Genomic DNA, 15,499 nt, shown 5'->3' with positions numbered 1-15,499 from the left:
AGAACTCGTTAGACATTAGAATTAAAGCAACGACCAAAGTAAGAGCATGGCGGCTGCAGAACGCCAGCCTCGGCTGAAAGTAAGTTTAGCATCCACCGCCCCATCACACTCAGCACCGGTTACGTTGTCAAATACGTTACTGTGCTCAGCCCCGAGCTGACATTTAGAAAACAAAGCAAGAGATGGCTATAAATAGAAAATATTAAGAGTCAGGAGAAAGACAGAAGCGGACCTGGAATTTTTTTTATGAAAGCTGGAGGTTTGTTTAAAATATAAGTTCACAGATAAATCGCTATATTTACCACTGTCCTAGGATCAAAGTGAAAGAATATCAAGTTAAATAAGTGACCATGACATGTACATTAAACATTGAAGAATTCTCATCAGGGACAGTTCCAGTTATCAAAAATAAAACTATTCTTGGGTTGACATTTTGTAATGGCTGAAGACGGATGAAGACCCTTCAATCTTCTCAGGTTGGAAGGGAAAAGGGGATCGGGCAGCCGGATGACAAGGGGCAGGGATTTCTGAGTGTATCATTTTGAGTTGCTCTGACTCTTAGAACCAGAGAACTGTTTCATGATGTATGTCCTTCACATATCAAAAACAAAACCAACCAAACAAAAAACACCACTGAAACGAACAAAGGGGTGGGAGATCCAGCACGGAATACAAACGGGAACAAAGAACCTAAGTGTGCTACAACTTAGTAACTGACCACCGAAGGAGAAGGTTAAAATATGATGTTAGTTTCTAAATAAGAAATACCAAAAAGCCTGACACTCACACAACCAAGCAATGGAAAACAGACCACACATGGCGGCTTGCAGGGCACACTGCTTTACCGCCAGCCTCCCTTCTCCACCGTGCTCATAGAACTACTTTCAACAAATCACGAAATGCTTATGTGAAAAGGTGACAGACAAGCTATGTTTCAACTGCTAAGCCTGGCCTGGGCACTCTCTATGAGGGGCCTCCCGCTGGCTCCAGCACCAGGCACCCTGCGGCTGACAACCCGGCCACTGAGGTGGCAGTGGTCCAGGTTCCATGGGACAGAAGGAAATGTGCCACTTAGGTGAAAACATAAGACTTCCCATACACTGTAGCAAGAAGCAACGTCACTTATTTTCAAGTAAAGCTGGGTAATCAAAGTAACGTGATAATATCTATGCACCTGACTCGGCATTCATCCCCAGGATATACAAAAAAGTCCGACCCCAGAAGCGACGGGCGAACAGCAGATACGGAAAGGGCCCACAAACACGTGGGGAGAGCGCTCACGTTCATTAAGCAACAGGGGACACAGTCAGGGTACAGCAACTGGGGGGAACTAGAAATTAATTACTGACCGAGGAAAGACCCGAACCAAGACCGCCAGAACCGAGAGGCCAGGCCGCGGAGCCCGGGGCCGGAGCTGGCTCCTCCGGGAGCTGCGTCCCCTTCTGGAAAGCAGAGAGAGCCGGCCCTGGGGGTCTCCAGGCGGAGCTTAAGCTGGGCTGTTACCAGTGAGCAAGCAACGGCAAAGGGTGACTGCAGTCCAGGAGGGACAGCGAGGTGACCGGCAGACGTGAGAGTGAGCTGTAAGCGCAGTAATGGGCCGGCACAGGGAGCCGAAAGACGAGTCCGGCCTGGTTTCCAGGTTCGGGCCCGGCCCTTGTGGCCAAGAACGGGACAGGCGCTAGCAAGTGAGGCCAGGGGCGAGCGCTTGGCAGACAGAGGGAGCACGCGCAGGGGCCCGGCCCCGCCCAGAGTTCATCAGGTGCCAGCCATGGGGACATGCTCTGTGAGGGGCAGGACACGGCCCGCATGACCTTTGCTCTCACGGCGCTAACAGTCTGGGGGAGAACTGGATGATCAATAAGTACTACCAAAAGAAAAGAAAAATAGAAAAACAGCGCCACGAGAGGAACTGAGAGGCCCCTGGCAGGACGCGCAGGATCTGCCAGGACTGAAAGGACAGCGCAGTGTGAGCACAGAGGGCCGGAGGCGGGGGACACTGGGCGAAGCCACAAGGGCAGGCCACGGCCAAACGAGCCGGCAGCAGCTCAGCGACCATGTGGTGGATTTCACTCAGGAGTGTCAGCATGAGTGTTTGTGTGTGTGTGTGTGTGCCCTCGCGTGCCTGCGCTGGGGCGCGGGGGTGCGGGTGGGAGGACTAATCAAACCTGGATTCTGAAAAGATCACTTTAGCAGAACAGACTGTCAGGGAGGTGGGGTCTGATAGGACTTAGGAGGCTACGAGAGGAATGCAGAGAGGTGTGCGTGTGTGCGTGTGTGTGTGTGTGTGTGTATGCGCGCTGGGGGAAGGGCATCAACAGCAGAAAGCACAGATGGGACAAGGAGGAAGGTGAGGTGCTCGGAGTACACGCTAAACCTGCCACACCGACCCACTAGGCCCGACTGAGCCAGGGGCGCTGGACTGAAATAGTCTTTAATCTCCGATCCCTAATCCATCCATCCAAACGCCGCACCTGCCACTGGATGCGCCTGTCACCTCTCAGGGGTGTCTAGGAGCTCCAGGACCCTCTGGGAGCCCACAGCACAACTTGCTGGGCTGGGACTCATAACAGACAGGCCGACTTCTATCGGGATCAAATACAACCCCCCCCCCCAAAAACACACACACAAATGAAACATCTGTACACATGTGCGGGTGCACGGGCGCGCACACATGCACACTCACACACACACACCCTCTCACTCCTGCAGGCCTCTTCTCAGGGATTAAGACAGGCTTCACTTACCATGTTTTTAAGATGCAGCTAACGCAGTAGCTGACGACGCGCCGGGCGCTGGGCCCAGAGCTCGGCCGCCCTTAGACGGGCGCTGTTATCAGCCGCGTTCCACAGACAAGAAAACAGCCAGTAAGTGCTGGACCCAAGATCCAGAGTCCAGGGCCTAAACGCAGGAACTGACAAGGGCTCAGGCGGCTCCACAGTGACTCTGCAGTCCGTATTTTACCTCGCTTTTCTCTCTGCAGGTCTGGTTGGCCGACAGGCCCCTCTCCTGCATCGCTCTTCCCTCGTGGCCTTTCTCTGTGCCACCTGCTCACACCGCGGTCAAAGTGAGAACTTCCCTTCGTGAAGACACCGTCGGGAGGGAGCCAGCGGGACTGCGCCGCACCCACGCGCGCCTCGTCAGCTGGCTCGTGTCCAGAACTGCGGGGTGAGTCAGCAAGGAGATAACCCCGAAGACGAGCGGACGAACACCGAGCAGGCCAGACGTGACAAGCCGCTCGACCTCGGCACGTCAAACTGCACGTTAAAACTGCACTAGCATTGGCCAAAGACACCCTGGAGGCTAAATCGGCGACTGGTGACGCCGGGTACTGAGAAGGCAGCGGACGGAGCCGCACTCACCGACGGTCAAGACGTAACGGGTACAGCCTCTCGGAAAAGCCATCACGTATGAAGGCTGAGGACACACCGAAGGAGCCGGCAGCAAAGCCACCGCTGAGCACGTGGCACGTGCACTCCCCGGGTGAGGCGCACGGGCGCACGCAGCGCCGTCCCCGACAGCCGAGGTGAGGGGTGACCCAGAGGTCCATGTCTGCCAACCGCGGAATAAACACAGCGTGGCACGTTCACACGAAAGAACAGCACCCGGCAGGGATGAATGGATCCACAGGCGACAACACATGAGTCTTAAAAGCAGCCTGAATCCTGGCTGCCGGGGGGAGGACAGGTGTCCACAGGACGGTCATGGCACACGCATCTGTGGTGAGGACCGGGGCTGCGGCAGCACACAGCAGGGGGCGTCATGACAAAGAGGCGCGTGGCGGCGGCGCTTCTGAGACGCCAGCCACGTCCTAGCCCTTGACGCTGCTGGCATTTACACGGGTGCTCACTTTACGGTAATCTGATAACCTGCATGTGTTTCTCGTACTTTTCACAATAAAAGAGGTACAAAAAATGAAATCAGCTGACAACATTTCCGTCAAGGCAATTCACACAGAAATCCGGTTTACTACCTGCTTTAACACTGGAAGGGCGGCCTGGGACAGCAGCAAAGGCCCCGCCTCCAGCCCCGCCCACCCTCTGCCCCGGGCCCTCTCTCCGGGCTCACAGGACTCAGGACAGGAGCCCCGATGGGTGAAGACTCACCCAGCACCCTTCACAGCACCTCAGACACGCCCTCAGAGCACAGGAAGCTAGAACATGTGCACCTACGTAAAGCGCAGGTACTAGCAGGTGTGCAGTTAGCGAGAGCAGGTAAGCTTGACCCCGGATTCCTCACCTACAAAACAGAGGGAACCATGCCTTGCAGTTAAGACTCAATGAAACAATGCACATAGAACATGCAGTTTGGTCCTTGCCGCAGGATCGGCGTTCGGGATTAGAAGGCTGTTATTTACTACTGACACACATTTCGTTTTACAACCAGGATGGAAACCTACTTGCCACGGCTGCTGTCCTGATTGTACAGACGCCACAGCATCAAGTATGGCCCAGTAGATATTTGTTTAACTACATTTTCCAATATTCGTCACTGTTAAAAACAAAAACAACCAAGAAATAAATCTTCCAAAGTTCCTTTACATGACACCGTGGGAAAATTTCCCTACAAGTATACTCTGAAAAGCAGACTTGTTTTCAGTTGTTTTTGTCCAAAGCATGTATTTCACTGATGGTAGCTTTTACTGGTCAGGTAAATGGATACCTACAAAAACACACTTCAAGATGATGGATTATAAGACCTGAGTCATAAAGCGCCCTTGACACTAAAACTGACTTTTCAAGGTACACATCACAGGAACACCAACGACAGCTGCTTCCTTTTACACAGTGGTTAGAGCTCCAATGACTAGTGAACACACTTACCGAATTATGGCCCATTAGAGAGAGGTATACAATATTTTCCTCCAAAAAATAACACAAGTCTAATTCAAATTATTTTGTCCCGAAGCCAATTTGGCCAAGAAGCCTTCATACAATGGATTTTCACCCACCAATACAATGAAAACTAAGGAACCACAGCTACCCACGTCAATCACCTAACAAAGATGATGCTGAGCAAACAGCCATACACAACAGACTGCACACTGGAAGATTCTGTGGTGTAAAGCTCACAGACAAAACAAAGTGCTTATGGATTACGTAATTACATGGTAAAATCATAAAGAAAAGCTACAAAATGGGTATTGCAAAAATGGCATGTAAGGATTCTAGCACTTATCACCATGTACTGTATTTTATATTTGTTGCTATCATTAAAATGCTCCCTGAGAACAGAGATCTGTTCACTGCTCCATCTCCAGCATCTAAAACAGTGCCTGGTACATATCAGCTTCACAATAAACATCTGTTGAATGTAGAACACAGTTTCAAAAATCCAAACTGTTACCTATTTCACAGCTTGTTAGATCCCAAATACCACAGGAAGCCCTAACATACTGTACTTTGCCATATCAGCACATCCAAGGAGTTCTAAGTACACAAGAAAACTCTAATTACTTTATAATTCTCAACTATTTTCTCTTATTGATATTTTTATCAAACACACAGCTATACCCAGATTTAATTAAAATACTTTTTAAAGTAATAAAGAAAAATGCAGACAATCATCTGTTATAGCAAGTCCAGGCTTTAGATATGATTCCGTCACCTTCCCCACCCAAAACAGCATAGCAGAATGCAGTAAACAAGCGTGCTCACATTTATTTCTTATGAGTAAACAGTCCAAATTCTTTGGATCTGAAAAGTGAATTACACATCTCGCAAGTGATTACGACAGCACAGAGCAGGTGGAACACCAGGAGCTTTAGAAGAACAGGGATCCGAGACGGAACGTGCACAATTAACGTTTGCTGCGCTGACAAAAAAAATCAGTCATTACTGGTATCCTCCCGGATTTGATAATTATGAACTCACTTAAGAGAGCTAATCACAAATTAAATTTAATTCAGTAGTCAAAAATGGTACAAAGCCCAAAGATTATTAGTGACAATTTAAAAGAGTGAAATGTCCTAAACAACAAAAAAAGTGAACAGTCACTCTGAGGAAATGTACACTATTAAGAAAAAACAACAAGGTAGATATTTCAGCAAATCAAAAAAAGAAACACTTTAATTGCACCAGGTGTACACTATACTCACGTCCCTAAGAAACACCCTTAGAAAGCGCCCCCGGCTCATTTCCGCCCGCTTCTGGGCAGGAGAACAGGAAGGAGCAAGGAGCGTGTGCGCTCACCTGCCCGCTCGCTTCCCTGAGTTCCGCCGGCGCCGGCGCGGGTTATGATGCTCTGGGCCAACCCCGACACATATAGCGCAGCCCAAGGAAAAAATCATGCTGGATCCAGCCAAAGCCAAGGGCCACCTGGGACCCAGGCTCGTCGCTACTCATAGGACAGCCGGAGCTGTAGCACTATGACTCTCAAAGGCCGTGTCTTCCGGCCTGAATTCTGGCAACACTGGTTTTCTTGTGTTTTAAAGCAGTGGCTTCTGCTCTAGAGCCAAGCGTTCATTTATTCTCATTTGTTTTAGAACATAAAATGAAATTCTCTACCCATGTATTCACCATGTACTTTTCGTTATTAACAATTTATCTGCTGGGAAGGAATGGAAATAAAGCACCTGGCTAACCCATAAAGGAGCAACCTGAAGCCACTCTTCTCTGTAATAAATAAATTAAGAAGCACTAGAGGCCAGAGACAGCAAAAGGCCTATTTTTACAGCTATCTCATACTAAAAACACTGTGATGAAATGCATCGATCGTAGAGTAAATTCAAACCTCAGTAAACTATCCTTATGTCTCTCTTCCTAAAAATTAAAAGTTGTTAAAATAATAAGGATTTTCAAGATTTTCTTTCAAAATTCAGAGATGCAAAGCAAGTTCCAGTCAAATATTTCAGAAATATCCTAGACATGAACAACTATCTTTCAATCTTATTTAACATTTAATCAAAAACACTACTGATAGTACGTGGTTCCATAGTGTAGCGGTCAGCACGGAACGTCTGCTTTACATGCAGAAGGTCCTGGGTTCCTGCCCCAGTGGAGCCACAGTCCCTGGTCTATATGGCCATGCCACCCTGAACAAGCCCGATGTCTGATCTCGGAAGCTAAGCAGGGCCACGCCTAGTTAGTACTTGGATGGGAGACCACCTAGGAAGACCAGGTGCTGTAGGCATAAATAATAATTAAAAAGAAAAAATTAAACACTATTAATAAAATGAACTGTGCTCAATCCACTAGCTTCTCTTCGGCCCTCACCCTGGGTCCCTGTGCACACAGCTGCACAAGCCTGGGGGGGCACTGCTCGTGAACCTGCAGCCAGACTCATGGCCTTTCAGCGGAACGACTTTCATCATGTCAAGGGAATGTCAAGAAACAGAATTACATTTCTCAATTTTTCACCAAAATTATTATTTTTAAATACATTTTCCTTTGCAGCAGAGTGCTCTGTCTCATTTATACTCACTCGGTTTTATTCTTAGAACCGTACTGAGTTTACACTGGTCTCTAAATAGAAAAAAAAGATGAAAGAGCAAGGAAAAGTCGGAGCCAGTACACGCTCCTGTGACTGAAAGAACCGAGCGAAACCACTGTGATCTCTTCCTTCAAAGCAAACAGGAAACACTGCGCGCAGCGCGGCCTGAGAGCCACAGGCCGCGCCAACCTCCCTGCTCGTGACAGCGACAGCGGCGGCCAGCCTCCGCCCCTCACCCATGGCCACCATGGGCCGCTTTCTTGAATGTGAAGTAAAAGTTTGCAAGTTGCTAACATGAAAAGATCAGTATTTTTAAAGAGAGCGAGAGAGAGGGGGAAAAGGGGTCTTCCTTGGCAACGCGGTACAATCTGCGCCATCACAGGATCCGACAAAAAGACGCAGGACAACTAGAAAGCAGCTGTCTTGCAGTTGCAAACGCAGTCAGGATTATCAGCAAGTCACAAATCACAGCTTTAACCACGCACGTCTCAAAGGCCAAACTTGCTGACAAAAAGTATTAAGAGCCTTTTGCCTTAAATACTAGTAACATGTTTCTGGTGAATAACCACTGTACAAGCTTAGCAAGTTCAGAAAAATTACTACAGAAAGTTCACTAAAAGTTGACAACCGTAATCAAGTGAATCTCATCAAGCACACTGAGTTTTCAGTTTACCTTTAAATCAATAAGAAACAAATATTCCTTGATCAGTAAGTACCAAAAATAAAACATTATAATGGCCACGCGGAACACAATTCCTGGCTATAAAAACTAATTTTGCAATTAGTTTCTTCATTATTTTAGCTGTTTTCTACCAGTTCTTAACTTCCAAATGTTCAGCTATTATGGAAACGCCAGTGTTCCCGATTTAAGAAATCCATTCGTAAAAAGTGTTGTAAATGATTTTCATACTAAACTACATAATTTTAGAGATAATCAGAAAAAAAAGTACTATCTTTGAGACACAATGAAAACATTTAAGCTTTTATTGCTTCCTCCAAAGTGAAACAGCTTGAAAATCCAGAAGCCACTGAAACTTCTTTCCGCCACTTTGCGTGATTCAACCAGTGGAAATGTGCCTATTATTCATACCGTTTTCTTGTATAATTAACAATTCCTCAGGGAGACAGAGAACCACCCTCAAATTCCTACTTTCAGCCTCCGAGTACTTTTATATCAAGGTCATCGTGTCCACAAACTGAGGTGCATATCACACATATAAAAACCTTTTCCTTTATTATTTCTTAAGTTAATGTCTTATAGAGGACCCATTTCCAACTCAAGTATACATATTTAAAAGTAGCCTATATTTTCTCCTAGTACTTTATAACTTACTTGCTCTTTTTCAAACATTAAAATTTTTTTGCCTACAGCATGAGACAGAAAACAGATTAAAAACGAAAAAGGATAATCAACGGTCCCAGCACTATTTACTGAATAACCCATCCTTTTTCCAATAATCTACAATGTTACTCTTATCATGTGCTAATTTTCCCTACTGCTGACTAAGTGATTTAGGCATATTACTTTTATCTCTCTGTTTTAATTTCCCCATCCATAAAGTGGGACGAGTAGAGCTCACTCATGGGGCTACTCTAAGAATTAAATCAGCTCATTCATGGTGAGCACTCAGAACAGTATCTGACACATTAAATGCTGATGATCATAATCACTGACAGCTCAAAAACCCAGAGATGTTTCTGGACTCTGTGGTTCCATTGTCCATTCCTGGCTGACGACTGCTTTAAATTACTCAGGATTTATAACACATTAGATTCTGACAGGGCCTTTCGTTTTCCAAAATTTCGTGGCTATCCTTCATTTATTTTATCAGATAATCTTTCTCATCAACATCAGATTTTCTATAATATCACACTAGGATTCTACTTGAAATTGTATTACATTTATACACCAAATGGGGAAAACTGGTATATTCTACAGTACTGACTCTCTCCCACATCCAGAAAGTATATTACCTCATTTCATTTATTCAGGTATTATTTTATGTCCTTCTTTAAAATTCTGGTAATTTACCAACAACTGTTATAGTTGTTCTTAAATATGATCTTTTTGGAGAGTTAGTGATATTTATTAGAATTTTAAATGGATACACCCTTTGACCCAGAAATTCCATTTTTAAGAATCTGACATATTGTAATACGATATAAATGCACAGATATAAAAATATAATGCTACTTATTACAACAGCAAAATCCTGGAAACAAGTTAAATGTCTATCAATAAGGCAATAATGATCCACAGCACATTCATGGAACAGAAAACTATTCAACCATTACAAAGAACACAGAATCAAAGGTATTAGTTTGGAGAAGAGCTCTACAAACTACTAAGCTGAAAACAAAAAGGCAAGCTGCAAAATTAAAGTGTCTTTTTCTTTTTTTAAACTGAGGGTGGGGGGTAATATCATATTTAAGTACTGAGTACAGATCCTGGCACTTAGTAAGCATTTTAATCACCTCAAAAAATTAAATATGACGATAATACATGGCTGAATATTATTTCATTTCACCTATATTTTAAAGTCTGCCTTGCTCTACATAAGATTTTGTGGTAGCTTCATGATACAGCATTCAAAAAAATAAAGGCTTTCAACTCACATTTTACTCATAAATATTTAAGAATGAAAATTTCCCTACAAGACAATATTTAACTTGTGATGGTTTTCAATATGCCATAAAATCTCATTACCATAATTCAGGAGAAAAAGTATTACTCCTCCCAAATCATCTTAGTATGGTAATCCACTAAAAACTTATTTTTCTCCAGTCTTGAAATAACCTTTCAAAACTGTGTTGTCTTGGATATCAAGTAATGGAGATTACACATCAGGAACAAAGTGACATTCTGTGTAACATGGAAACAAAGCCTTTCCTCTTACAAAAAAAAGTCCCACAAAAGGTAAATAATGTGAGCTTATTTTAAAATCAAAGCAAAATTTTGCCTTTTTTTCTAAGTCATTGGATCATGTTTTATCTTTCGGCTGTTCTCCATCAACATAAAGTCAAAAAGATACAAATTAAAGTCTTCTTAGAGAAAATACTATATTCCTTAAAAGGAACTATTCACTACTAAATGTACCGGCTAACTTCTGCCAGCCAGAGAACAAGGTCCTCAGTTCAGAAACTTCAGAGCCATGTTAGACCAACTCCCAAATACTATGAATAAACATTTCTAACAGAAAAATACACAAAACTACAACCTGCTGAAGTACTTCGATATGGTTTCAAGTAATGATTTTTAATGGGGGGGGTGTGGATTTACTCTTTACATTTCTGGATTCCTGTAACTGTTAAACGAACAGGCACTGCTTTATGATGAGAAAGATCAAAATGTACAAAAGGAGGATTTTAACTGATTTATAGGAACTTCGGCTTTCTGATGTAATATACAAGCCGGGTTCAGAGCACTGAAAAAATGGCACAATACTTCAAAGCGCATGGAAAATATTAATAGGTAAAAGTGTTACTTTGTTGCTGAATCCACAGATCTTTGCTCATTTTTCAGAGTTCATCTTCCAGTCCATTAATAGAGGTATTTTGGGTTAGTTCTGGAAGTTTAACTCAAATTAAACTACTAAAAAGTGTTGAGGGGTTTAGTTTTTTCAACGTTACCTTAAGTAATGCCGGGCGGAAAAAAATTCCGACCTGGTACGCTTAAGCCGAGTGTTTTACTGTCCCCGTCTTATCGCTGGCGCGCGCATACCACGGAGAGTGACATCAGATCGAAACTACACGGTTTCACCGGGCACCAACCACTCCTCCTGACGCGGCGGCTACCGGGGAGCCGGAGGCCGCCCCGCCCGCGGCCCGCACCGCCCGCCGACGCCGAGCTCCGCGGCGCGGGACCTGTTGCGCGACCCCGCCCGCCGCGCCGCGAAGCCGGGGTCCGACGCGGGCAGCGCTGCACCTGCCCGGGACGGCGGCGCGCCCCCGGCCCCGCTCGGGTCCGCGGCCCCCAGCCCCGGCCCTCAGCGCCCAGCGCCTAGCGCCCGGCCCCGGCCCTCAGCCCCCGGCCCTCGGCCCCGGCCCCGGCCCCGGCCCCGGCCCCGGCCCTCAGCCCCGGTCCTCAGCCCCGGTCCCAGCCCCGGTCCTCAGCCCCGGTCCCAGCCCCGGCCCCGGCCCGGCCCCCGCGAGGGCGCTCACCTTGGCGGCCGCGGCCCTGGCGGACATCTTGTCTCTGCAGCGCCGCGCGAGGCTCCTCGGACCCGAACTGCGCGCCGCAGCCGCCGGCGCCTCACGCCACCGCCCGGACCAGCAGCGCCCGGGAGCGAGCGGGGCCGGGGGCGGGGGCGGCCGCGGAGGCCCGGCCCACGGGGAGGGGACTCAACTCGGACAAAAGTCCGGGAACGCCCGCCCCGCCCGGGTCTCGGCCCCCGGGCGCGCCCAGTAAGCGCCTGTCCGCGCCCGCGGCCTCGCTCAGCCCCCCGGCGCTCTCGCAGCCCGCCCGGCGGCCCCCCAGAGGCCAGCTTCGGTCCCGGCTCCCCTGGAACAAGCCGCGGGACAGGGACGCGGCGTCAGCGGGCTGAGCCGGCGCGGAACCGCGGGCGGCCGCACAGACCTGCCGGGCCGGCCCGGCCCACTGAGCATGCCCGGCCGGCGTGGGCGGGGCCCGGCGTGGGCGGGGCCAGAGCGGGGCGGGGCCCGGCGTGGGCGGGGCCACAGCCGGGGCGGGGCGAGCGGCCGGGGCCCGCTTCCTCCCGGGTCCGCCCCAGTCACGGAAGGAAAAGCCCAGTTTCCGAAGTAACTAGGAAGGCAGCGTTTCCGCTGGCGTGCGAGGCTTCCCGTTCGTTTTTATCACAGGTCTGGCGGAAGTCGCCCCCAAGGAGCAAGCTCCTGTGCACCCATCGTCTTTGGGTTCTACGAGAGACCTGTCCGCTTTGTCCTCGACGGGCCGCGCCGGATCAGCCCACGCGGGAGGCGGCTCCGGCACGTACCCCGCCACCCGTCGCCGACCCGGTGGACAATGGCGGGGCCTGGGCCCTCCTGCCCGCTGAAGGCAGGACGCGTTTTCCCGTAACGCCCATCCTGGCTCTCATCTCTGAGGAGCTGCTAACGGGGTCAAAATAATCGCGCTCATTCTCCACAAACCAACTGACCTACCTAAAACGGGTGACGCGGTCATGGGCTCTGTGGGCAGGCGGCCTGAGAAACACCCAAGCGACCTGGCTCACCCACATTAGGCCTCAAGATACATCCAAAGTCTCTTTCTTCAGCCCCACTAGACAGGGATCTTAGAAATATTTTTTTGGCATCGATAATGCTGAAATTCTTAATGGTGAATGAGAAGTCAGGCTCTCTTGCATTTCTAAACCCAGTTCCTCCAGCTCGCTCTGGGGAAAAAGGATGTAAAAACGGTCAGTTCGCTATCCGGTTTCATCAGCCACTACAAACTTCCCACGATGGCGATGGCTTTGCTAAACACCAGGGAATACGCAAGAAACATTATCTACACTTTGTAAAATATACGTCACACGTTCTCGGTAAGGTTAAATGATAGCATCCTTAAAGCGCCTAGTATAGTGCCACACGAGGCACACAAGAAATGGAAAAAAGCATGAACATCAAGTTTTAAACGATGGCTTTCGCTTTAGAACTCAAGTGCATGAGATCAAATTTATCTTAACCACAAAATCTCCACATATCACACATGAATATCAATTAAGATTTCAAAGTACCGTACATTTTGCAACCTAAAGATACCTGACCTAGAAAAATACATTCTGCAAATCAAAGCCTTATTTTTTCCTTTGTTTTCCCCCTGCATGGAAATTGTTGTGTGTAACATCTTTGTTTTTGGACAAGGCATTATTATCCCTTTAAGAAATGTAATCTTAAATTTCCTCACAGTGAATGCTATTTTTTAAAATTTGAGAGATATTTAATTTTAAATGGTGGTTGTGGAAGAATTTTCACTTTATCTTTATTGCTCTTACCATTTAATAAGATGTGCAATTGGTATCGCATGCCTAGAAGGAAGTGTATGGTCTTTGACAGCTCCTGAACCAGAGACGTCACCTACAAATGCACTGAAACCTTTCCTTCGTCCTCATCTGTCACTTTTCATCAAGTCTCCCCTGTATAATTTAAATGTTAGATTACAATGATCTGTCGAAGATCTACTCTATCTAATTACGGTTTTAGTTTTACGTTTGCCATGGTTCAAAAAATAATGAAATTGAGCAAGAAAATTTTACCTTGAGAATATTATGCTTTAAAAATTACATTAAAATTACACTAATATTTCAACAAACACAGTATCCTTTAAATCTTTTTCAATGTTACTTATAGTATCTAAATTAAACCATATAAAATGTTTTATGTCTATTTCCTTTCTTCCAAAGAAACAAGAGAAAGTTTTTGTCATTTAAAAAATAATGGTAAAACACTTATCAAAAACTAATTTATCCATTACTAAGGTTTATTCAGGGGAAGACGCTTTCATAAGAAGTAGAAAGCATAAAGCATGCTTTCAAATAGCTGCCCCGTTAACAATGAATAGTTTATCTACTGAACACCAAAAAAATATATCAAATTATACCACAACTTTAATGCTGACGTGTTAAAGCCCCTTTAGATCTTCTAGGTGGGAAGAAATACAAACAAATTTGAGATTCTCATTTAGAGTTACAATAAAGTTTAACCAAGAATCTCGATTGTACAGATTTATCTTATTCATCTAATGAAAACTGAACAGGAAACTGAAAAACCACAACACTTACAAAGACAACTTCCTGTGGGATTTTTGGTGTCTGCGGCTCAGAATGAAAAAAAAAAAAAGTGAAAAAAAAAAAAACCCCACCATGTGTGCAAAATCTTTATTAATCTTAGAATAAACTATTTATTGAAAGAGCCTTGACCGAATGGACAACTATACCACACATTTTATGTTTATGTCTTATATGTATGTTTCCATTACAAAAAGATCCTTAGAACAGCATATTTATGTTGTTTTTGGTATGGGCTATGAGTTTATGCTAAATGCAAAGAGGAAGTATGATATCACTGACAGAACGTGACTCTTGATAATGTCATGAAAGAGAATATATATACAAAATACCAGAATTAGAACTTTATCAAAGCATTATAACAAAAAAAATTCATCCTAATCTCACTCCTATGCCATATGTTTAGAAATTATATAAATTACTTCAGAATTTTCCTCTGCCAGGAAAGTCATATAACAACATTAAACAAGGAAGAGCTTTTAAGTCTCATAAAGCTTATAGATTCCGCTGATAAAATTTCAAAGAAACATCTTAGGGGTACAATATGAGATTACCAACATTTTATTTTATTTTGCAATGTGAAAACATTTAAAAACAAACATTACGAATTATGCACCTAAGGATGGTTAAAATAGCAAATTTTGCAGTATGTACATTTTATCATTTATCACAATAAAAAAAATACCAGAAGACTGTTACTATCGGCAGCATCTTCTCATTTTTTAAAAGGACATGTAAACACTAAAGACAAGTCATTTTTTATTCAGTTCTGAATAAAGAACAGTCCTTCCTGAGAGTTCCCCCTAATAGAAAAGTGGGGACACCCTTAACCCCCCTCAAGGCAAGATGATGGTTCTCTTTTCAGGGTCCAGGATGCCATGAGCAGGCCAACTGGAAGCCCCGTAATTCCACGGCATCTGTGACTCCAGCCAGACTGGCAGGCCCAGGGTCTGACTCACCTCCGAGCACCTGCCCCCGGCCTGTCCCCATCCTATGCTCCCCTAATGATCCCTCAAAGACCCCGCCCCCACCAAGCTGATGCTTCATAGAGAAAACGGAAATAAAGGACTGAAAACTCCTCTCCCCCTTCCCACCCGATGGGACACGCAGACGGGACACCGGCCCCTGTCCCAGGCTCTGCCTGCTTCTCTCCTCTCCCGCACCCCCCACCCCACTTGGCGTGGCCGTCTGGGGGGCAGGCCCGCCAGGTGCTTTGTGCTTCTCGTGATCATCTTCATCCTCTCTCAGCTAAAGGAGCCCATCTCTTAGAATTCGAGCTTTCTGTAGTGTCTCCCACCTCAGAAACAGAGCAAGGAAAACAAACAACG

General features: G+C 46.2%; 1 protein-coding gene across 5 annotated transcripts in view; it reads right to left on the bottom strand.

Annotated features, from left to right (window-relative positions):
- Positions 1–15,499, bottom strand: part of TJP1 (tight junction protein 1) — a 147,775-nt gene that overhangs the window by 59,175 nt on the left and 73,101 nt on the right. Inside the window, exon 1 of one of the 5 annotated variants that reach the window (XM_016154893.2) lies at positions 11,590–12,001. The exons of the other annotated variants lie outside the window; for them this stretch is intronic. Within the exon in view, the coding sequence (XP_016010379.2) occupies positions 11,590–11,616 (27 nt within the window). The 5' untranslated portion in view covers positions 11,617–12,001. Of the gene's footprint in view, positions 1–11,589; positions 12,002–15,499 lie in introns of those variants that run through there. 5 annotated transcript variants of the gene reach the window in all.

The sequence above is a fragment of the Rousettus aegyptiacus genome, unplaced genomic scaffold (assembly GCF_014176215.1).
Source record: "Rousettus aegyptiacus isolate mRouAeg1 unplaced genomic scaffold, mRouAeg1.p scaffold_m13_p_14, whole genome shotgun sequence".
NCBI classification, from domain to species: Eukaryota; Metazoa; Chordata; class Mammalia; order Chiroptera; family Pteropodidae; genus Rousettus; species Rousettus aegyptiacus.
Note: the sequence above shows the minus strand (reverse complement) of the source record. Positions and strands in the feature narration are given on the sequence as shown.